Source organism: Cyanistes caeruleus, chromosome 34, assembly GCF_971803275.1.
Source record: "Cyanistes caeruleus chromosome 34, bCyaCae1.hap1.1, whole genome shotgun sequence".
In the NCBI taxonomy this organism is placed as follows: Eukaryota; Metazoa; Chordata; class Aves; order Passeriformes; family Paridae; genus Cyanistes; species Cyanistes caeruleus.
In genome coordinates, this window is record NC_141735.1 from 1,290,442 (window position 1) to 1,312,598 (window position 22,157).

At 68.0% G+C, this 22,157-nt stretch overlaps 3 protein-coding genes across 8 annotated transcripts; 2 read left to right on the forward strand and 1 right to left on the reverse strand.

The window, feature by feature from the left end:
- The first annotated feature begins 3,005 nt into the window (after window positions 1–3,005).
- SCYL1 (SCY1 like pseudokinase 1) lies at window positions 3,006–9,471 on the forward strand. 2 transcript variants are annotated; one of them, XM_086871083.1, is made up of 16 exons: window positions 3,006–3,274; window positions 3,681–3,824; window positions 4,018–4,140; window positions 4,543–4,757; window positions 4,864–4,954; window positions 5,108–5,263; window positions 5,547–5,705; window positions 5,910–6,017; window positions 6,223–6,336; window positions 6,854–7,009; window positions 7,363–7,551; window positions 7,970–8,042; window positions 8,236–8,412; window positions 8,516–8,598; window positions 8,673–8,874; window positions 9,321–9,471. In XM_086871083.1, exons 1-16 carry the CDS (start codon window positions 3,137–3,139, stop codon window positions 9,443–9,445), a joined length of 2,253 nt encoding a protein of 750 aa, XP_086727209.1. In that variant the 5' UTR covers window positions 3,006–3,136; the 3' UTR covers window positions 9,446–9,471. The 2 variants fall into 2 exon arrangements, with proteins under 2 accessions (XP_086727209.1, XP_086727210.1); XM_086871084.1 differs by lacking the exons at window positions 3,006–3,274; window positions 3,681–3,824; window positions 4,018–4,140 and adding an exon at window positions 4,171–4,186.
- A 148-nt stretch (window positions 9,472–9,619) lies between these two features.
- TRPT1 (tRNA phosphotransferase 1) lies at window positions 9,620–13,844 on the forward strand. Its single transcript, XM_086870907.1, has 7 exons — window positions 9,620–9,702; window positions 10,274–10,355; window positions 11,146–11,303; window positions 12,498–12,672; window positions 13,072–13,128; window positions 13,237–13,347; window positions 13,658–13,844. The coding sequence occupies exons 1-7, from the start codon at window positions 9,646–9,648 to the stop codon at window positions 13,732–13,734; spliced, it is 717 nt and encodes a 238-aa protein (XP_086727033.1). The 5' UTR covers window positions 9,620–9,645; the 3' UTR covers window positions 13,735–13,844.
- A 113-nt stretch (window positions 13,845–13,957) lies between these two features.
- EHBP1L1 (EH domain binding protein 1 like 1) lies at window positions 13,958–22,151 on the reverse strand. 5 transcript variants are annotated; one of them, XM_086871086.1, is made up of 18 exons: window positions 21,921–22,150; window positions 21,059–21,116; window positions 20,477–20,572; window positions 20,310–20,363; window positions 19,522–19,694; window positions 19,011–19,141; window positions 18,776–18,870; window positions 18,293–18,441; window positions 17,866–17,914; window positions 16,974–17,771; window positions 16,566–16,901; window positions 16,438–16,474; window positions 16,298–16,341; window positions 15,897–16,002; window positions 15,554–15,653; window positions 15,276–15,349; window positions 14,506–14,620; window positions 13,958–14,210 (listed from the first exon to the last, which is right to left on the reverse strand). In XM_086871086.1, the coding sequence occupies exons 1-18, from the start codon at window positions 22,022–22,024 to the stop codon at window positions 14,123–14,125; spliced, it is 2,607 nt and encodes an 868-aa protein (XP_086727212.1). In that variant the 5' UTR covers window positions 22,025–22,150; the 3' UTR covers window positions 13,958–14,122. The 5 variants fall into 5 exon arrangements, with proteins under 5 accessions (XP_086727212.1, XP_086727211.1, XP_086727213.1 ...); XM_086871085.1 differs by having other exon boundaries at window positions 16,566–17,771; XM_086871087.1 differs by having other exon boundaries at window positions 16,566–17,771; window positions 20,477–20,564; window positions 21,921–21,998.
- Between the last annotated feature and the right edge of the window lie 6 nt (window positions 22,152–22,157).

Here is a 22,157-nt window from a genome sequence, read left to right on the forward strand (position 1 = left end):
TTTCATTTTTTGGGGAGGTCGGTTTTTGGTGGGGAGGGGGCGGTTTTGGGGTGTTTTCCGCCCTTTCCGCAGCCGCAAGTAGGAAGAGTCAGCAGCATCAAAAAGAAGCTTTTTTTGCCCCAAAGTGAAGCTGGAAGAGCAGGAATGTGGCTCCAGGAGCTTTCCTTAGAGAAAACAAAAGTAAACCCCCCCCAAAATACCCCGCGGAGGGAGGGGCTGGAGCAGGCGCGGGGGGAGGGGACAATAATCATGTTTTCAGGTTTTTTCTCCAAAACCAGCAGCAGGAATGGTTAAATTTAGACTTTTATCCCCAAAACGAGTAAGTGTAGGAGCGAGCGTGGGGGGGGGGAACCTCGAATTTGAGGCAAAAACCCCCCCCCCAAAATCGGCGGTGGCAGGTACCGGGTGCGCCCCTCCCCCACCCTGAGCCACCCCCCCCTTTCGGGACCCGCGCGGGGGGAGGGGGGAAGGGCGGCGGATTTGGGGCGATTCCGGCCGGTTTGGGGAGGCGGGGGAAGCGCGGGGACCCCCCCGGACGTGGCATGCGGGCACTTCCCGACCCTAAATCCCCCCAAAACCGGCGGAAAATCGCGACGGTTTGCCCGATTCGGCCGCTTTTCCCCCCAAAACCGATTGTGCTGACAGGGTGTGTGTGGGGGGGGTCTCGTGGGTGTTTTTTGCAGCCCCCGCCGGCCCTGCCCCCGCCAGAGGAGCCTCCGAGAGCCAGACTGGGGCAAAAAAGCCCCAAAACAGGGTCTGCAGGAACAGTAGGGAGCCAGAAATTGGTATTTGTGCCGCTTTCACCTCAAAATGGGCCATTCCAGGGATGGGAGGGGGAGCTTTGGGTTTGGCTGCTTTGCCCCCAAGAAAAGACCCCAAAATTGCTAAAATTGCCTCAGAATGCGCTGCTGGCAGGGCCCGACCCCAAGCTGGGAATTTAAACAAAAAGCAGGGTTTTTTCCACCCAAAAAAGTGCTTAGTCAGCACCTTCCCGTGGTGCCTGGGGAGGGGGAGGAGCTTTTGTACCATTTTCCCCGGATTTTCCCCCAAGGCAAAGGGATGGAGGAGCAGGTTCGGGGGATGGGGGGTTGGGTGTTGTCTCTCTCCCCTCCCCACAGTGACAGTGCCAAAACCGCCTCGATTCGCCCCAAAATGGACAATTTGCTCCAAAAAAAAAAAAGGCATAAAAACTAGAAATTCCCCCCAAAATAAGAGGCAGGAAAAGGTGAGCGAGCGGAGTAAGTACCGGCGGGGCCCCGGGACGCGCCGACCCCAAAATCCCCTGTTCTCGGCCCAAACTGCGAGGGGGGCGCGTGATTAACCCCAACCGCCCAATTCTGAGCTAATTCTGCGCCGGGGGCGCGCGTTTAACCCAAAGTGGCCCTTTTGGAGCTCGTTTAGCGCCAGGGGCGCGCGATCGGCCCCAAATCCCCGTTTCTGACCCGTTTTGCGCCCGGATCGCGTGTCTGATCCCAAATTCCCATTTCTGACCTCGTCGTGCGCCGGGGGCGCGGGATTAACCCTAAATCCCCCGATTCGAGCCCATTTTGCGCCCCAGATTTCTCTTTTCCAGCTCTATTTTGCGACCGGGACGCGCCTGTGACCGCAAATCCCCGTTTCTGAGTCTGTTTTGCGTCTGGGCCGTGACTCTGACCCAAAATCCCCGTTTTTCCGCCCGAATTGCGCCGGGAGCGCGCGCTGGGCCCCAAACCTCAAACCGCCTGTTTTCGGCTGTGCTCCGGCCCCAAATTCCCCACATCTTGCCCCAAATTATGTGGGGTGGGGCCGGACCTGGTTTGGGGAGGTTTTTTTGTTCTTTTCCCATTTCGGGAGGTTTTTTCTTTTCCTGAGAAAACTTTTCCCTGTTTTCTCAGGTTTTGCTTTTTCTCCTCCAGACCCAAAAAGGCCAAAAAAAAAGCAAAAGGCGCCGGTGGTGGCACCCCCGGGACCCCCCGGGGCGGGGTTCGACTCCCTGCGGCGCTGCTGCTGCTGGCCTGGGGCCCTATCGCAACAGAGCCCCCCGATATCACGACAGAGCCCCCCGATATCACGACAGGCAGTCCCGTATTATGGTGGGGACCCCCGTTTCTCCTCCTTCGCTTGGGGAATTCACAATCCATGGAAAAGGGTGACACCCCCCCCCCCATATCCTGACAGGGATCTCATGTCGTGACAAGAGCCCTTGCATTGCGATAAGGACCCTTTATCATGATGGGAAGCGCCCCTGCTTTGTTCACATGGCTTTGGGGGTCCATGGTACAATGAGGGGCTGATTTCATGTCGTGACAGGGATCCCTGTTGGTAATAGAGCCCCCCCATATCACGACAGGGACTCCCTATTGTGACAGGGACGCCCCAGTCCCTCATTTTCCCACAGCCCCACACTGTGGTACCGGGACAGGGGGTCGCCCATATCATGACGGGGTCGTCTATCGTGATAGGAACCTGTGTTCTGCAACAGCTCCATATCACAGCAGGACTCTGGATCGCTCTGAGGATGAGTATGGAGACGGGACCCCCCCCCGATCGTGACAGCGCTCCCATATCGTGACGGGGGCCCCGCATTGCTGCAGGGAGTGTGTGGGACCGCCCCCCACTATCGTGACAGGGACCCCCAGTTCCCAATAAACTGCTGAGTCCTGACTGGCCTGGTGTCATCACTGGGGCTGTGGCAGGTGTGGGGGGGGGTGGCCTTGGTGCATATGACGTCATTGGCTTCCCATTGACGTCACAGCAGAGGGGGCTGAGTGCGCGTGGTGACGTCACAGCCACTTCCTGCCGCGTGTCCTCTACAAGCCCCGCCCCTCCCCGGTGCTTTTCATCTCATCTCTTTTCTGCCCCGCCCCTTCCCCTTCTTGTCCCCTCATTGGTTCCTTCAGGCCCCTCCCCAGCTTCTGATTGGCTCTCCCAGGTCCCGCCCTTCGCTCCTCCCATTTCCCGCCCCTGCCCTTTCATTGGCTCATTTAGAACCCGCCCCTTGTCCCTCACTGGTTCACGGTGACCCCGCCCCCCCCGGTCCGTCACCGGATCCTCCCGCCCGGCGCCGCCGCCGCTTCCTCCGGGCCCGCTGCGGCCCCGGCCCCGGGACCCCCTCAGACCCCCGGGACCCCCCCGGGATCCCGGGCCCGGCCCTGCCATGTGGCTCTTCTCCCGGGACCCGGTGCGGGATTTCCCCTTCGAGCTGGGCCCGCCCGATGCGGATCCCGACGCGGACCCGCTCCCGGACCCCGCGGCCCCGGCACCGCTCTGGCGGCTGCTGCGGGGGCGCCGCAAGGTGGGTGGGTTGTGGCGGGGGGGGGTCCCGCGTCCCCTCGTGTGTCCCCACCCTGCCCCCGCATCCCTCCATGGCCACGGCCCCGCCATCCCCCGTCCCGAGTCACCCCGGTCCCCACGACCCCCATCCTTCCGTCCCTCCGTGTCCCCATCCCCGGTGTCCCTCGGTGTCCTCATCCCTTTGTGCCCCCGACTCTCGCTGTCCCCACATGTCCCCCGGTCCCAGCTGTCTCTGTCCCCACATCTCCATCTGTCCCCTCATGTCCCCTCTCCCTGCGCCCACCCTGTCTCCGGGTCCCCACCGTGTCCCCCTGCCGTGCCATTACTCGGGTCCCGCATGTCCCCACCGTGTCCCTCTGTCTACCCCCTCTTCCCCCGGTGTCCCCTGACTGTCCCCGTGTCCCCAGGCCGACGGGGCTCCGGTGTCGGTGTTCGCCCACAGCCTGGGCCCGGGGGGGGACCCCGGTGCCACCGCCCTGGCCCGGGCGGGGCTGAAGCGGCTCCGTAGCCTCCGACACCCCAACATCCTGGGGTACCTGGATAGCCTGGAGGTGACAGCACCGGGGGGACACCGGGGACACGGGGGGGTCGGTGGGGACATTGGGGGAATGAGGGGATGAGGGTGAGTGGGGGGACATGAAGGGACATTGGGGGAATGGAGGGGACACTAGGGGACAGCGAGGGGACACAGGAGGGACACAAGGACTTGAGGGGACACGGGGGTGACCCGGAGTGCCCCCCCAGACGGAGCAGTGCCTGTACCTGGTGACAGAGGCCGTGACCCCCCTGCGGCGGCACCTGCGGCTGCACCCCCCGAGCGGGGACCAGGGCGAGCAGGAGGTGGCCTGGGGGCTGCAGCGGCTGCTGGTGAGGGGGGTTTGGGGGGGGGGTCTGGGGGCTGCAGCGGCTGCTGGTGAGGGGGGTTTGGGGGGGGGTCTGGGGGCTGCAATGGCTGCTGGTGAGGGGGGTTTGGGGGTGTCTGGGGGCTGCAGCGGATCCTGGTGGGGGGCTGGGTCTGGGGGGATTTGGGGGAAATCTGAGGGGGGGGTCCCTGGGGGGATACGAGGCCTTTGGGGGGACCCTGCAATCAGGGGGTGACTCCAAGATCTGGGGGGCCCCAGGTGGGTGGGGAGATTCCCGGGATTTTGGGGGGGATTTCTGGGGTCTGGGGGGGATCCTGGGGTCTGAGAGGTTTTTGGCTCCTGGGTGGGAGGGTGCCCTTTTGTGTGGGGGGGTTACCGATATCGGGGGAGTTTTTTCCCCCCCCAGACTGCACTGGCGTTCCTGGGGGTCTCGGGGCTGGTTCACCACGCGCTGGGACTCGACGCCATCTTCGTGGACCCTGGGGGCGAGTGGAAGCTGGGGGGGCTCGAGAGGGTGGCGGCCACCAGTGAGGGGACCCCCACTCGTCCCCCCGGCGAACCCTCCCGGCCCCAGGACCCCCCCGAGCTCAGCGACCCCTCCCGAGGGCAGGGGGAGCCCTGGTGAGTTGGGAAGGGAAATGGGGGGGTGGCACTGGGGGGCTCAAGAGGGGCTGAGGGGACCATGGGGGTCCCCCATGCCCCCTCCCCACTGTCACGGCCCCCCCAGGGCAGGGGACATGTGGCGCCTGGGCTGCCTCATCTGGGAGGTCTTCAACGGACCCCTCCCCCGGCCGGGGGCCCTGCGCAGCTTCGGCAAGGTCAGGGACCCCCCCCCCAGAAATCCTGGGCACCCCCAAACACCGGGATCCCCCCCGAGTTTCACTCCCCCCAGACTCTGGGGTACCCCTGACTCCATGTCCCCCCCAGACTCTGGGGTGCCTCTGACCCCGTGTCCCCCTTGTCCCCCCCAGCTGCCCCCCGGGCTCATCCCGCCCTTCTCGGAGTTGGTGGCGGCGGATCCGGGGGCCCGGCCGGGCCCGGGGCCACTCCTGGAGCAGCTGCAGCGCCCAGGAGCCTTCCTGGCCTGTGCCCTGGTGCGCACCGGGCTCTTCCTCGAGCACTTTCAGGTCTGGTCTCAACTTCATCTTCAGCCTCCTTCTCATCCCCATTCCATCATCCTCATCTTCAGCCTCATCCTCGTCCCTGTTTCGTCATCTTTGTGCTTGTTCTTGTTCCTTATCCCTGTTCCCATCCTCATTCTCATTCCCATCCCTGTCCCCTGATCGTCACCATCCTCACTCGTATTGCTTCATTCTCTTCCTCATCTTCATCCCCATCACCCTTCCCATCCCTGTTCCCTCATCCCCCGCTGTGCCCCCTGACCCCCGGTGTTTTTGGGACCCCCGGCAGGTCCAGGACCCCTCGGAGCGCCGGACGTTCCTGCAGGAGCTGCCCCCTCTCCTGGAGTCCCTCCCGGGGCCCTTCCGGCGCCACAAGCTGCTCCCGCGGCTGCTCGAGGCCCTGGAGCTGGGCAGCGCTGACGCCAGTGCCCTGCCCCCCCTGCTGCAGGTGGGACCCCCAAAAATATCCCCATAACCCCCCCGACCCCAAAAATCCCACCCACAACCTCCCTGCCCCCCCTGCTGCAGGTGGGACCCCCAAAAATATCCCCATAACCCCCCCGACCCCAAAAATCCCACCCACAACCTCCCTGCCCCCCCTGCTGCAGGTGGGACCCCCAAACTCCCCACAGTGATCCCCTCGCTCCCGCAGGTGGCGAAGGTCCTGGACCCCCCCGAGTACCAGGAGCGAATCGTCCCCGTCCTCGTCCGGCTCTTCTCGTCCCCTGAGCGGGGCTTGCGCCTGCGCCTGCTGCAGCTGGTGACTGGGAGCACTGGGAGGGAACTGGGATGGAGCTGGGAGGGAGTGGGAAGGACTGGGACAGTCTGGGATGGCACTGGGAGGGATGGGGGTGCTCTGTGGGGTCTGGGGAGGGGTCCATGGGTTCAGAGGAGGCTGAAGGGGGGGATCTGTGGTTTTGGGGGGGGGTCTCTGGGGTGTTCAGGGGTCTCATGCCCCCACCCAGCTCGAGGAGTTCGTTGAGTTCCTGCCTGACGCCACAGTGGATTCCCAAATTTTCCCCCACGTTGCCCACGGGTTCCTCGACTCCAACCCGGCCATCCGTGAGCAGACGGTCAAGGTGGGCCCCCAAAATCATCCAGGAGCCTCCAAATCATTGGGGAGGGAACCCCCTCCCCAATGACCCAGCACCCAAAAAATCACCTGGGAACCCCCTCCCCAGTGACCCAGCACCCAAAAAATCACCTGGGAACCCCCTAAATCCCCCAGGACCCCCAAACCTCCTGGGACACCCTCAGAAGTCACCTGGGGATCCCTCAAAACCACCTGGAGACTTTTCTAAAAATCAAATTGTGACCCCCCAAACCCACCTGGGGACCCCCCTGAATCACCTGGGCGCTCCCTAAATGGGTGGGACAGAATGGGGACCTCCCCCCCCAATGGGTGGGACTTTCTGATCACCTGGAAACCCCCTCCCTAAATAATTTGGGAACTCCTTCCAAAACCACCTGTGGGCCCCTAAAACGAGTGGGACTCCCTCACCTGGGCACCCCTAAATGGGTTGGGTGGGGTAGGACCCTCCCCCAATTCCATCTGGGGGTGCCCCCTGACCCCTCCTGTGTCCCCCCTCCCCCCAGTCCATGGTGCTGCTGGCGCCCAAGCTGGGGGAGGGGCGCAGGGGGGGAGAGCTGCCCCGGCTGCTGCTGCGGGTGCAGGGGGGGGATGCGCTGGGACCCCTGCGCTGCAACGCCACGCTGTGCCTGGGGCGCCTGGCCCCCCACCTGCCCCCCCAGGTGAGCTCTGAGACCCCCTTGAACCCCTCTGAGACCCTCAGAACTTCCCCGTAACCCCCCCACTGTGCACATAGCTCCACCCCTGTCCCCCAGGTGAGGTCTGAGACCCCCTGAAGCCCCTCTGAGACCCCCATAACCCCCCTACAACCCCCCCATAACCCCCATACCATGCCTGGGCCACCTGGCCCCACACCTGCCCCCCCAGGTGAGTTGTGAGACCCCCCAAGACCCCCTTACTCCATCCCCCCTGTGCCCCCCCTTCATTCTGTGACCTCCCCAGACCCCCCACCCTGCCTCGGGCCACCCGGGGACCCCATTCCCGTGTCCCCCTCCTCACTCTGTGTCCCTCCCAGACCCGCCGGCGGGTTTTGGCCCCCGCCCTGGCCAGAGCCACCCGGGACCCCTTTCCCCCCGCCCGGGCCGCGGCCGTCGCCGCCTTCGCGGCCACCCACGAGTGCTACACCCCCCAAGAGGTGGCGGGGCGGGTGCTGCCCCCCCTGTGCGCCCTCACCGTGGACCCCCACCCTGGGGTGCGGCAGCAGGTGAGGCTGAGGGGGGGGCCTGGAGGAATTTGGGGAGGGGTCTGGGTGCTGGGGAGGCAGCCAGAGTAATTGGGGAGGGGATTTGGGTGCTGCATGTCGTGATGAAATGGGGGGAGTGGTCCCACTGAGGTGGGGGGGGGGTCTCAGAGCAGGGGTCCCAAAGCAGTTGTGGGGGGGGTCCTGAGTTCTGTGGGGGTCCCTCTGGGGGGGTCTTGGAGAAATTGTGGGGGGGGTCTGGGTGCTTGGGGAGGGTTCCAGAGCAGTTGTGGGGTGGTGCTGAGGGTTTGGGGGGGGGGGTCTGGGTGCTTGGGGAGGGTCCCAGAGTAGCTGTGGGGGGGTTCTGAGGGTTTGGGGGGGTCTGGGTGCTATGGGGGGTGCAGGGGGTCTCTCACCATTGGGGTCTCCTGTGCTCCCCCAGGCGTTCCGGGCGATTCGCAGCTTCCTGGAGCAGCTGGAGGCGGCAGCCGAGGCCGGGGGGGCCCAGGAGGGGGGTGAGAAACTGCGGGGGGGGGGGGGGGGGGAGGGGATGCAAAAAATGTGGGGAGGGGGAGATCTCTGGGGGAAAGGGAGGGAATCAGGATGGGGATGGGGGAGGAAAAGGGGGTGATTTTGGGGGTGGGGGTACACGAGGGTGATTTGGGGGTGCCCCCCCCATCCAGTGACCCCCTCCTCTCCCTCCTGCAGACACCCCCAGCACCGCCGCTGCCCCGGGGGGGCCGGGGGGGTTGGGGGCCGCAGTGTCCTGGGCTGTCACCGGTGTCACCTCCCTGACGGCGCGGCTGATGGGGGGCGAGGGGGGTACAGCCCCCCCACAGCCCCCTCCCACGCAGGGACCCCCGCAGACCCCGGCCCCCACAAAAGGTGAGTGACCTCCCCCCCACATACTTCTTCCTCCCCACCCTCAATTCCTGACCCCCTCCCCAGCCTTGGGGACCCCCCCTGAACCCTCATTTTGCCCCCCCAGAGCCCCCTGCCCAGGAGAACCCCCCCGAGGAGCCCCTCCTGGAAGACGCCGATGGCTGGGATGACGACTGGGGGAGTTTGGAGGTGAATTTTGGGGGGGTGGGGGGCACAGTGTGACCCCCTCCCCATCCCCTCACCTCTGTCCTCCTCCTCTCCAGGACATGGAGCTGCCCCGGAGCCCCCCTGCCAGCAGCCCGGAGGAAGTGGGGACCCCCCCGCAGCCCCCCAACCCCACCCCCACAGAGCCCCCCCCCAGCGCCCCTCCCCCAGCCGGGGGGGGTGATGAGGGTGAGGGGGGGTGGGGGGTGGGGGGCGAGTGGGGCACTGAGGACGCCTGGGAGGCCCTGCCCAGCCAGCACGGTGAGACCCCCCCCGGAACCCCCAGACCCACCCCAGACACCCACCAGACCCACCCTGGACACCCCCTGGAGCTCCCAGACCCACCCCAAACACCCCCCAGAGCCCCCAGACCCACCCCAGATACCCTCCGGACCCCCAGACCCCCCCCCCAACCCCCCAGGACTGCTTGGGGTGCCCCCCACCCCCCGGGACCCCCAATAATCCCCTTGGGATCCCTCCCCAGCGACCCCTCAATGCCCCTGAAGGACTCCCCAGCCTCCCGGGACCCCCTGAACCCCTCCCCAATGTCCTTGGGACCCCCCCCCAATATCTCCTGTGGCTGTCCCCAGCACCCCCCGGGCTCCCTGAACACTCAGGGCCACCCCCAGACCCCTCCATCCCCCTAAACCCCCTTTCCCTGCCCCCCGACTCACCCCCTGACCCCTCCTTTCCCTGTTCCCCCTCAGTGTCCCCCTCAGGGCCCCCCCCGGGCCGGCGGCAGCGGGAGCAGCAGCGGCGCCGAGAGCTCGAGGCCAAGCGCCGGGCGGGTCCCCGGGGCCCCCCCAAATTGGGGGCGCGGAAACTCGACTGAGGGGAGGGATGGGGGGTCCTGGAGGAGGAGAGGGGGGGGAAAATCTCGGTTGGGTTTTTTTTGGGGGGGAGGGGCGGTGATGAGAATAAAACCCCCAGACCCGCAATAACCTCGGAGGATTCGTGAGGGGGACACGTGAGGGGAACACGTGACCCCGCGGGAATTACGTGGCGCTGCGCGGGCCGGTCACGTGGCCGCGCATGGCGGGCGGAGAGGGCGCGAGCGCCGCCCAGCGGCGGCGGCGGCGGAAGGAGGAGGTTGGGGAGGGGGCGGGAGGGGGGGGGAACCCCAAAATTTTTTGAGGGAGGGGGTGGAGGGAACACCCCAGATTTAGGTTGGGGACACCCCGCGGAGGGTGGGGACATCTTGAGGAGGGGGGCAGGGCTAAAAACCTCGAGGTGGGGGGTGGGACATTTGGGACCGCAGAGATTTGGGGGGACACCCTGAGGGGGGGGGGGGACACAACCTCAGAAATGGGGGGAGGGGGACACACGAATTCCGAGAGGGGAGGGGACAAAGACGCCGGGGGTGGGGGGGGAGGTCACAATGAGGGGGGGGACCCCAGGGATGGGGGGACACCCCAGGGTGGGGGGAGCGATGAGGACACAAAGAGGGGACCTCAAATTTGGGGGGGGGGGGGGACACGTGAGGGAGCCAGGATTGCCCGGGGGGGGCTTAGGGGGGGTCCAGATATTGGGGGTGTGTTGAAAGGGGGGGGTATTTGAAGCTCAATTCGGGGAGGGGGTCTAAGATTGGGGGTCCCCCGTGGTGGGGGGGGCTGTGGGTGGTGCCCGGGGGGGTTTGGGGTCACCCTTGGGACCCCACCAGGACCCCGGGGTGCGGCTGTCGAAGGCCCTGAGCTACGTCCTGCGCCACGGGGCTGCGGCCGAGGGGCTGCCCATGGGCCCGGGTGCGTGAGACCCCCAAAATCCCCCCAAAATCCCCCTCAGCCACGCTGCCCTGGACCCCGTGACCCGCCCCGAGACCCCCAAACTACTCAAGTTGCTGCTGGCACCCCCAAACCCACCCCAAAATTCCTTTTGGGGCCCCCAAATGCCCAGTGGGGTTCCCAAAACACCCACCAGGACCCCCGGGTCACCCCCAAACGCCCCCTGGGACCCCCAAGCAGCCCAAAGTGGTTCCTGGAACCCCTTAATTGTCCCCAGGACCCCAGAAATGCTTTATTGCACCCCAAACTATCCCTGCCCTGTCCTAAATGTCCCCCAGGACCCTCAACCCACCCCAAATTACCCCCTTGAACCCTTAAATCCCCTCCAGGTTCCCCCAAATCTCCTCTGGGATCCCCCAAATGCCCTCTGGGACCCCAAACCACCCCTGAACTCCCCCGAAAGCATTTTGGGACCGTTCAAATCCCCCTGGGACCCCCCCAAGTGCCCTTTGGGACCCCAAACCACCCTTGCCTTGCCCTCAAATTCCTTCTAGGATGCCCCAAATGCTTTTTGGGACCCCTCAAACGCTTTCTGGAACCCCAAACCACCCCTCTCCTTCTCCCAAATACCCTTTGGGACCCCCCAAATGCCTTTTGTGACCCCCAGAACATCCTGAGACACCACAAATACCCTTTGGGACCCCCCAAATGCCTTTTAGGACCCCCAGAACATCCCGAGACCCCCTAAATATCCTTTGGGACCCCCCCAAAGGCCCTGACTGGGGGTCACGGGGGGGATTTTTGGGGTCAGACGGTTTTGTCGAGGTGGGGGCTCTGCTGAGGCTGCGGCGTTTCGCGGGGGTCTCGGAGGGGGACGTGCGCAGGGTGGTGGCCGCTGACCCCAAGGGTCGCTTCGCCCTCCGGCCGGACCCCCTGAGGGTGAGAGCGAACCAGGGACACTCCCTGCCGGTGAGGGGGGGTCCCCGAGGGGATTGGGGGGGGTCCGGAGAGGGGTTCGGGGGGGTTTATAGCGGATTTGGGGGGGTTTTAGGGGATTTGGGGGGGTTTATAGGGGATTTGGGGGATCCCCGAGGGGATTGGGGGGGTCCGGAGAGGGGTTTGGGGGGGTTTATAAGGGATTTGGGGGATCCCCGAGGGGATTGGGGGGGTCCAGGGGGTTTTATAGGGGATTTGGGGGATCCCCAGGGGTTTGGGAGGGTCCCCGAGGGGATTGGGGGGGTCCGGAGAGGGGTTCGGGGGGGTTTATAGCGGATTTGGGGGGGTTTTAGGGGATTTGGGGGGGTTTATAGGGGATTGGGGGGATCCCCGAGGGGATTGGGGGGGTCCAGGGGGTTTTATAGGGGATTTGGGGGATCCCCAGGGGTTTGGGAGGGTCCCCGAGGGGATTGGGGGGATCCGGAGAGGGGTTCGGGGGGGTTTATAGGGGATTTGGGGGGGTTTATAAGGGATTTGGGGGATCCCCGAGGGGATTGGGGGGATCCGGAGAGGGGTTCGGGGGGGTTTATAGCGGATTTGGGGGGGTTTATAGGGGATTTGGGAGATCTCCAGGGGTTTGGGAGGGTCCCCGAGGGGATTGGGGGGGTCCGGAGAGGGGTTCGGGGGGGGTTTATAGCGGATTTGGGGGGGTTTTAGGGGATTTGGGAGATCTCCAGGGGTTTGGGAGGGTCCCCGAGAGGATTGAGGGGGGTTTGGAAAGGGGTTTTGGGCATCCTGGGTGGGATTTGGGGAATTTCCGGTAGAATTTTGAGAATACCGGGTGGGATTTGGAGCTCCCGGGTGGGATTTTGGAGCCGCCGGGTGGGATTTTGGAGCCGCCGGGTGGGATTTTGGAGCTCCCGGGTGGGATTTGGAGCTCCCGGGTGGGATTTTGGAGCTCCCGGGTGGGATTTTGGAGCCGCCGGGTGGGATTTTGGAGCCGCCGGGTGGGATTTTGGAGCTCCCGGGTGGGATTTGGAGCTCCCGGGTGGGATTTTGGAGCTCCCGGGTGGGATTTTGGAGCCGCCGGGTGGGATTTTGGAGCTCCCGGGTGGGATTTTGGAGCCGCCGGGTGGGATTTTGGAGCCGCCGGGTGGGATTTTGGAGCTCCCGGGTGGGATTTTGGGGGTCGCGGCTGCTCCATGGGGTGTGTCCGGGGGGTCGCAGGTGCCGGAGCTGGAGCTGACCCCCCTGCTCACCCCCGGGGCGCTGCCCCCCACCCTCGCCCACGGCACCCGGCGGCGCCTGTGGGGCCCGATCCGGGCGGGGGGGCTGCGCCCGATGGGGCGGCAACACCTGCACCTGGCGGGGGGGCTGCCCGGGGACCCCGGGGTGCGCAGCGGTGAGTGACCCCCCCAAAAAAATACCCCAGGGACACCCCAAAACCCCCCAGAGACCCCGCACTCACCTGGCGGGGGGGGCTGCTGGGAGATGCTGGCGTGACACCCCCCCCCCAAAAAATACCCCCCAACCCCCCAAAACTCTCCGAGCTCCCCAAACTCAGCAGGGACCCCCCTAAACCCCCCCAAGGACCCCCCCAAAACTCCCAAACGCCTTTGGCACTCCCAAATCTCCTTGAGCCCCCCCAAATCCCTTTCTAGAACCCCTCAAACTCTCCTCGAGACCCCCAAACCTCCCCCCTGAAGCCCCTCAGACCCCCTTAAAGCCCGTAGAGACCCCCCAAAACCCCTCAGGACCCCCCAAAACCCCCCTAGACCCCCCAAAATCCCCCTCCCCACAGGGATGAGGTCGGACTCGGAGATCGCCATCATCATCGACGGCCCCCGGGCGCTGGCGGGTGAGGGGGGGTCCCGATTTTTTGGGGGGTTCCCGACATTTGGGAGGGTCCCCGATGTTTTGGGGCCCCACCCGATGTCCGTGTGACCCCCCGGACCCTCCCCCGCAGACGGGATCCCCTTTTTCCGCTCGGCCAACGGGGTGATCCTGACGCCGGGGGACGCCCAGGGCCGCATCCCCCCCAAATATTTCCTGCGGGTTCTGCAGCTGCGGCCGCACCGTGAGGGGGGGACCCCAAAATTGGGGAGGGTCGGGGGGGGGGGGGGCTCAGGGGCTTTGGGGAGGACCCCGAAACTTGGAGGTGAAAAGGTTTTGGGGGGGTTATCCCGAAATTTGGGGTCTGGAGATGCCCGGGAGTTTGGGAGGGACCCCAAAACTGGGGGGAATTGGGGGGGGCTGAGGGGTTTTTGGGCGGACTCGGGATTTGGGGGGGCTTTGGGGGGTCCGGGGTTGGGAGGGGGAGGGTCAGAGGTTTGGGGGGGGGGGGGTCCCGTTGCCATGGTAACAGCTCCCCTATTCCCCCCCCATAGGGTGTGAGCTGCCCCTGGACGGACCCTGGGACGAGGGCGGGGAGAGACCCCCGGACGAGGATTTGGGGATGGTCTGAGCCCCCTCCCCAAGGATTTGGGGGCCCGACCTCTCCCCCCGTAAAGATTTTGGGGAGGGGTCCGAGCCCCCCGGGCCCCACAGACACCAATAAAGCCCCCCCGAGCAGCACGAGCGGGTCCCGAGCGTCACACGGCGGGGGTCAGCCCTCAGCGCCCCCTCCCCAAATAATACCCAGGGGTCCCAGGACCCCCCCAGTCCATCCCAGTCCCCCCCAGATCGGATTTCACACAGAAAATCTCCTTTATTGCCGCGTCCGCCAGGATCGGGGGGCGATACCGCGGGGGTCCCGGGAGGGGTTTGAGGGTCCTGGGGAGTGTCCCGGGGTTTTGGGGTCCCGGGGGGGTGTCCCGAGGTTTTGGGGGTCCCGGGGGGGTTCCGGGGGTCCCTCAGCAGATCCCGCACGTTTCCCTGCGGCCGAAGCGGCGGCGCCGGGGGTCGAGGCTCCGCTCCAGCTCCTCATCCTCCTCCTGCGCCCTGCGGGGTTCGGGGGGCGTCGGGGAGGGCTGGACCCCCGGAAACCTCTCCGGGACCCCCCTGGGACCCCCCCCGGGACCTCCCCGAGACTTCCCAGGATCCCCCCGAACCCTCCCCATCCACCCCAAGACCCCCAGACAGCCCCAAAACCCCTCGGGACCTCCCCGCGCCACCCCTGAAGTCCCTCCTGACACCCCCAAACCCCTCCCGGGACCCCTCAGGGCCCCTCCCCAGTGTCCCCCCGGTGTCCCCCTGTGTCCCCCCGGTGTCCCCCGGTGTCCCCCGGTGTCCCCACCTGGTCTCGCGGCGGTGCCGGTCCCGCACCAGCCGGTCCCGCCGGTTCACCAGTGCCACCAGTTCCTCCAGTAAGAGCTGCTCGCGCTGGCGCTGGGCCGGGGGCTTCTGCCACTCTGGGGGCGTCCCCAAAGGGTCCCCAAAGGTCATCTTAAGGTCCCCAAAGCCCTCTGTCCCCCCCTGTGCTCGGCATCTGCTGTGCCCGTGTCCCCAAATGTCCCCAAGCGTTCCCGATGTTCCCCTGTCCCGCTCCACGGCCCCGCCGTGCCCTCCCCAGATGTCCCCAGATGTCCCCAAATGTCCTCCTGTCCCCCGTCCCCAATGTCCCCACGCCGCCCTTTGTCCCCGCCGTCCTCCTCCGCCCCGATGTGTTCACAGCGTTCCCCCCAATGTCACCAATGTCCCACCCTCTGTCCCCAGCATCCCGTCCCCGTGTCCCCAATGTCCCGTCGATGTCCCCAGTGTCTCCCTGTCCCCAGTGTCCCCTGGATGTCCCCTGGATGTCTCCAGTGTCCCCTGGATGTCCCCAGTGTCCCCCGGATGTCCCCTGGATGTCCCCAGTGTCCCCCGGATGTCCCCCGTGTCCCCTGGATGTCCCCCGGATGTCCCCAGTGTCCCCTGGATGTCGCCAGTGTCCCCCGGATGTCCCCTGGATGTCCCCAGTGTCCCCCGGATGTCCCCCGTGTCCCCTGGATGTCCCCCGGATGTCCCCAGTGTCCCCTGGATGTCCCCAGTGTCCCCCGGATGTCCCCAGTGTCCCCAGGCTCGCACCCTCTGTCCCCAGCAGCCCCCGCAGTTCCCGGCTCAGGAGCTCGAAGCGCCGCTCCAGGTCCCGCTCCTGCGCCCTGGGGGTGACACGAGGGGACACAGGGGACAAGGAGGGGTCACCAGGGCTGCCAGAGCCCCCCCGCACCCCCCCAGTGTCCCCAGTGTCCCCTCGCGGCAGCCGGAGCCGGGGGAGGGGGGACAGCGAGGGGACAGAGGGGACACGGAGGGAAGGTGGCAGTGTCCCCGCGGTGTCCCCGCGCTGTCCCCCGCTGTCCCCTCACAGCAGCTGCAGCTGGTCCTGTCGCCGCACCAGCAAATTCCGCTGCTGCACCAGCGAGAACCAATCCCGGAGCAGCCGCTCCTCGCGGGCGGGGTCCGCGCCTGGGGACACGGGGACATTGTGGGGACATCGGGGACATTGTGGGGACATCGGGGACATTGGGGGTACATTGGGGACATCGGGGATATTGGGGACGTTGGGAACATCGGGGACATTTTGGGGACGTCGGGCACATTTTGGGGACACAGGGATGATGTGGGCAGCGTGTCCCCGGTGTCCCCCCGTCCTCAATGTCCCTCCTGTCCCCCCCCAGTGTCCCTCCTGTCCCCCCGGTGTCCCCTCACCGCTGTCCATCAGTGTCCGCAGTTCCCGCTCCAGCTCCGGGGCCTGCGCGTCCAGCCGGGCCTGCTCCTGCTCCAGGGCCACCAGCTCGGCCACCACCCACTGTCCCTGTCACCCGTGGGGACACCCGTGTCACACCCGTGTCACCTGCGTGTCACCCCAGGGACACCCGTGTCACACCCGTGTCACTCCCCGGCACCCGCGGGGACACCCGTGTCACACCCGTGTCACACCCGTGTCACACCCGTGTCACCCCCAGAGCCACCCCATGTCAACCTGGGGACACCCGTGTCACCCCCTGCCATCCCCGGGCCACCCCCTGTCCCTGTCACCCGCGGCTGTCCCCGCCTTCCCCCCTGTCCCCTCACGTGTCCCCAATGTCCCCCCAGTGTCCCCCCCTTACCCCGCTCTCCTCCTCGGGGGGCTCCGGGGGCTCCTTTGGGGTCTCTGGGGGGGGGAGGGGACACGGGGGTGACCCCGAATCCCCCCCCGGGGGGGTCCCACGGCCACGCCCCCCCCGCGCCCCCTCCCCCCAGCGCTCACCGGAGGGGGGAGGGGCGGGGGGGGTCCCGACGTCACCCTGGGGAGAGGGGGGAGGGTCAGGGACCCCCACAATGGGGGGGTGTCTCACCTTGGGGGTCCCAAGGTGGTCTCGGGGGGGGGGGTCTCACCTTTTTGGGGGGGTCCCGACCCCTCCCCGAGCGCCGCAGGTCGGGGTCCCTCAGGCGGGGGAGGCTCCTGGAGCGGGGGGGGGGCGTGGGGAGACCCCTCCCCACCCCCACGGGCCGGGGCAGGCGGGGGGGGGCCCCGGGCCCAGCCGCCCCCTCCCCAAAAGATGAGGGGGGGTCCTGGGGGGGCTCCCCCTCAACGGGGCCGGGCGGGGGGAGCCCCCCCTCAATTGTGTCGGTGTGGGGGGGCTGGGGGGGGCTGAGTTGGGGGTCCCGGGGGGGCTCCCCCTCAATGCGGTCCTGGGGGGGCCCCCCCGGGCTGCGGCTGCTCGGGGGGGGCTGGGGGGGCTCCCCCTCCATGTCCCCAAACTGGGGGGGGTCCGGGGGGAGCCCCCCCTCCGCAGCGCCCACCTGGGGGTCTGGGGGCGCCCCCCTCTCGGTGGGGCAGAGCTGGGGGGGGTCCGCGGGGGTCTCTTGGGGTTCCCCCCTGGTGACGTCACTCCGAGGGTCCGCGGGGGTCTCTTGGGGCCCCCCCTCGGTGACGTCACTCCGAGGGTCCGCGGGAGTCTCTTGGGGTTCCCCCCTGGTGACGTCACTCCGAGGGTCCGCGGGGGTCTCTTGGGGTTCCCCCTCGGTGTCGCTGATTTGGGGTTCCGGGGGGGTCCCGGTTTGGGTCTCTGGGGGGGTCTGGGGGTCTCGGGGGGGCTCTTGAGGTTCCTCCTCGCTGGAGCCACTCGGGGGGCGCGGGGGGGTCCCCGGGGGGGTCGTTTGAGGCCCCCCCTCGGTGACGTCACTCCGTGATTCCGGGGGTGTCCCCTCCTCAATGGAGCTGCTCCGGGGGTCCGGGGGGGGCTCTGGGGGGGTCTCCTGGGGTCCCCCCTCGCTGACGTCACTCCGGGGGTCCGGGGGGGGCTCTGGGGGGGTCTCCTGGGGTCCCCCCTCGCTGACGTCACTCCGGGGGTCCGGGGGGGGCTCTGGGGGGGTCTCCTGGGGTCCCCCCTCGCTGACGTCACTCCGGGGGTCCGGGGGGGTCTCCGGGGATCCCCCCTGGCTGGAGCCGCTCCGGGGGCGCGGGGGGGTCCCCGGGGGGGTCCCCAGGAGCGCGCGGACCTGGCTGAGGAAGGTCATGACCCCGAGGCTGTCGGGGGTCTCCATGTCCGAGGGGTCCAGGAGCCGCGGGACCCCCAAGGCCGCGAAGGCATCGAAGGCCTGGGGGGGGGGGGCACGGAGGGAAGGGGGGGTCACGGTGGGGGGGTCCCCAGCCCTGGAGCCCCCCCGGGCCCCCCCAGCCCCCCCCACGCACCCGTTTGTTGTTGCCCCGGTGGTCCCGGGGGTCCAGAGCGTCGAAGTCGCTGGGGGGGGGGAGGGGGGGGGACATGGGGGGGGAGGGGGGGATTTGGTCACCGCGGGGGTCCCCGAGTGACACAACCCCCCCCACATTGTCCTTCCCCAAGGACCCCCCCAGGACCCCCCCCAACATCCCCGGGGTGCCCCCCTCGTGCCCCACCCCCACCCATGGGTGCCCCCTCCCCGAATTGCTCCTCATGGCCCCCCCACCCCCCACCCCTGTCCCCCACAACCCCACCCCATGTCCCCCCCCCCATGGTCCCAAGACCCCCCCACGCCCTCCCCAGGACCCCCCCCATGTCCCCCCCCACCCCTCAACCCCCTCCCCCACCCTCAGGGTGCCCCCAGCCCCTCTCCTCCCCCCCCCCGCGCCCCCCCCTCACATTTCCCGGGGTCTCAGCCGGTGCAGGAGGGCGCAGAACCCCAACCCGCTGCTCCAGGACCCCCCGAAATCGGTGACCGCGACCCCCCGGTACCCGGCCGTCACCCCCTGGCACCAGGCCAGGAGCGCCCCGCGACCCCCGGGGGGACCCTGGGGGGGGGCACGGGGGGGGGTCAGCACCGCCACACACAGAGACCCCCCCCCAGCACCCCGAGACCCCCCCAGACCCAAAATAAGGGGGGGAACAGCCCCAAACGCCCCCCCACCCTCATGGGACCCCCCCCCTTATAGGGGACCCCTCCTCACCCAGCACCCCCAAGGCCCAGAGCCCCCCCCAGACCCAAAATGGGGGGAGCAGAGCTGCCCCCACCCCTATGGGACCCCCCCCGTCCATTCAGGGGTCCCCAACCCCCCATGGTGACCCCACCCCCCAAATTCCCCCTCCCTCCCCAATTCAGGGGGTCCCCGACCCCCCCCCACTCACCGCGGTGATTTCAGGGGGGGGCTCCGTGTCCCCCCCCGGCTCCGGGGGGTCCCTCCGTGTCCCCAGTGAGGGGGGGGCCCTCCTGGGGGGGGGCGCTGGGGGAGAGGCCGGTCAGGGACCCCCGGGGGGGGCTGGGCTCGTGTCCCCCCCCCCCGGCACTGGGGGGGACACCGGGGGGGTTGGGGACATGTTGGGGACACCCCGGGGGGGCGTTGGGGACACGTTCGGGACCCACCTCGGGGCACGGGGGGGGCGCCCCCCACCCTGTGCGCCCCCCCCTCATCCTCGGGGTCACTCTCGAAGTCCCCCAGGTCGGCCACGTCCCCGGGGGGGCTCAGGCTGGTGACACTCTGCATGTCCTCGTCCCTGGGGTGGGGGGACAGTGTCCCCAGTGGGTCCCCGAGGGTCCCCAAGGCCCCCCCTCAGCCCCTACGGGCCCCCCCCCCCGATGTCCCCAAGACCCCTCAGTGTCCCCGCAATGTCCCAAATGTCCCCGAGTCCCCCCAATGTGTTCCAAATGTCCCCTCAGTGTCCCCTCCGTGTCCTCCCAGCGTCCCCAATGCCCCAAATGTCCCCTGTCCCCAACGCTCCCAAAGTGTCCCCAATGTCTCAATGTCCCCAACATCCCCCCCGGTGTCCCCACCATGTCCCCGTGTCCCCCAATGTCCCCATCTCCCCTCCTGTGTCCCTCCCATGTCCCCCCAATGTCCCCCCAGTGTCCCCCCCGTGTCCCCCCGTGTCCGTACGTGGGGTGTCCCTCCCTGAGCACGACCCCCCGCAGTCGCAGCCTCAGTGTCGCCGCTGTCACCCGGCGGCTCCTGGGGCGCAGGGTCAGGTTCAGGGGGGTCTCCCCGACCCCCGCCAGCCTCCCCAGCTCCAGCGGGGCCGCGGCCACCACCGAGCGCCGCCCCCGCGACTCCTGCGGGGACACGGCGGGGTCACGGCACCGGGACCCCCGGGACCTCCAGTGTCACTCCCGGGACCCTCAGTGTCACCCCAGGGACCCCCGGTGTCACCCCCGCGACACATAGAGGCCCCCGGTGTCAGCCCAGGGACCCCCGGTGTCACCCCAGAGACATCCAGTGTCACCCCCGGGACCTCCAGTGTCACTCCCGGGACCCCCGGTGTCACCCCAGAGACCCCCGGTGTCAGCCCCGGGACCCTCAGTGTCACCCTAGGGACACCCAGGGACATCCGGTGTCACTCCCGGGACCCCCGGTGTCACCCTAGGAACACCCAGTGCCACCCCCGGACCCTCAGTGTCACCCTAGGGACATCCAGAGACCCCCGGTGTCACCCCCGGGACCCTCAGGGACCCCAGTGTCACCCCCCTGGGGGAGCCCGATGTCACCCCGTGACCCCCCCCAGGCACCCAAATGTCACCCGGGGACCCCCAATGTCACCCAGTGCCACCCCAGGGGACCCCAGTGTCACCCGGGGACCCCCCAGCTTTCCCCCCACTTGTTTCTGATGTGTCCCCACCCCCCATGGGGGACCCCTCCCCCGTTTTTGGGGTCCCCCCGCCCCCCCTCACGTTCACCACGAGGAAGTTCCAGGATTTGTCATCGAAGGTGGCGGCCTGGGGGTCCTGGGGGGGCACGGGGGGGTCACGGGGGGGTCCGAAAGGCTCCGAGTGGGGTGGGGGAGGGTCTGAAGGGGGAGGGGGACACCCCGGGGGGGTCCCGGGGGGGTCGCACGTACCCGGTACAGGGTCACGATCACCTCGAGGGTCTCGGGCACCACCCAGACCACCATCCCCCGCTGCGGGTTCTGGATGCCCGGCTGCCACCTGCGGGGCTGCACCCCCCGTCAGAGACCCCCGGGACCCCCCGGGACCCCCCGAACCATCCGGGACCCCCCCCCAAACAATCCTGACACCCCCGGGACCCCCCAAAACTATTCCTGATCCCCCTCAAATGCCGCCTGCGGGGCTGCACCCCCCGTCAGAGACCCCCGGGACCCCCCCCCAACCAATCCTGACACCCCCGGGACCCCCCAAAACCATTCCTGATCCCCCTCAAATGCCGCCTGCGGGGCTGCAACCCCCGTCAGAGACCCCCGGGACCCCCCGGGACCCCCCCAAACCATCCGGGACACCCCACAGACGCCCCCGGCACCCCCCGAACCATCCCTGAAACCGCCGGGGATGCCTCAGAGACCCCCCCGGGACCCCCTCAAACCATCTCAGAACCCCCCCGGAACCATCCAGGACACCCCGGGATCCCCCAAACCCACCTGGAGACCGCCCCCGACCCCCCCAAACCCCCCCGGACCCCTCCCCACCTTGGAGCAGACCCTGCGGTGCCGCCGGCTCCACACCACGGTCAGTCTGTCGGGGGTCCTGGGGGGGCGGGGAGGGGGTCACGACCCCCCCCCCGAGACCCCCAAACTGACCCCCCCCTCCCCAAACCCACCCCCTCCCCAAATTGACCCCCCCAAACCTCCCCTCCCCCCACTCCGACGCCCCCCTGACCCCCAATCTGACGCTCCCCCCCCCCCCCCGAAATTCCCCCCCCCCGGGACCCTCAAAATGCGCCCCCTCCCCTCCCCCACTCACGGAGGGGGGGTCGGGGCTAAATTTGGGGCCGGGGGGGGAAACCGGACACCCCCGAGGGGGGGAGGGGAGGGGGGAATCCCCCCCCCCACCTCGGGTCTATTTTTAGCCCGACCCCTTTTATGGATATTTTAAACTCAAAATGAACCCGGGGGGGATTTTGGGGGGGATTTTGGGGGGGTTTCGGTGTTTTTGGGGTTTCCTGGGCGGGGGGCGTGCAGAGATTTTGGGGGTCTGGGGGGGGGTCTCGTTGATTTGAGGGGTCCCGGGGGGGTTTGGGGGGGCTCGGGGGGGTCCGGGGATGTCCCGGGGGGGTTTGGGGTGTCCGAGGGGCTCCGAGTTTTTTAGAGGGGGGGGTCCTGTGGGGATTTTGGGGGGGGTCCCAGGGGTTTGGGGGTGTCCCGGGAAGGTTTTGGGGTCCCTCCCCCACCCTTGGGGGGGTCTCAGAGGATTGGGAGGTTCGGGGGGGGGGGGATCCCATGGATTTGGGGGAAAAGCCGAAGGATTTGGGATTTGGGGTCCCGGGAGGTCAGGGGGGATCCCATGGATTTGGGGAGGGGGTCCCGGGGGGGGGAGGGGGGGGTCACTCACCAGCTGCCCCCCCCCTCCACCAGCAGCTCCTCCAGGGTCGCCTCGAAGCGAATTTTGGCCGCGCGTTTCCCCGCGCGCTGCAGCCGCTTCCAGACGCTCCCCATGGACCCCCCCGAGACCCCCCCCAAAACCTGAAACCCCCCCCAGGGGTCCCAAAAACCCGGCACAGCCCCTCCCCCACCCCAGACAGCGCCGGGATCGCGATCGGTCGCGACAGCTCCGGGACCCCCCCCCGGC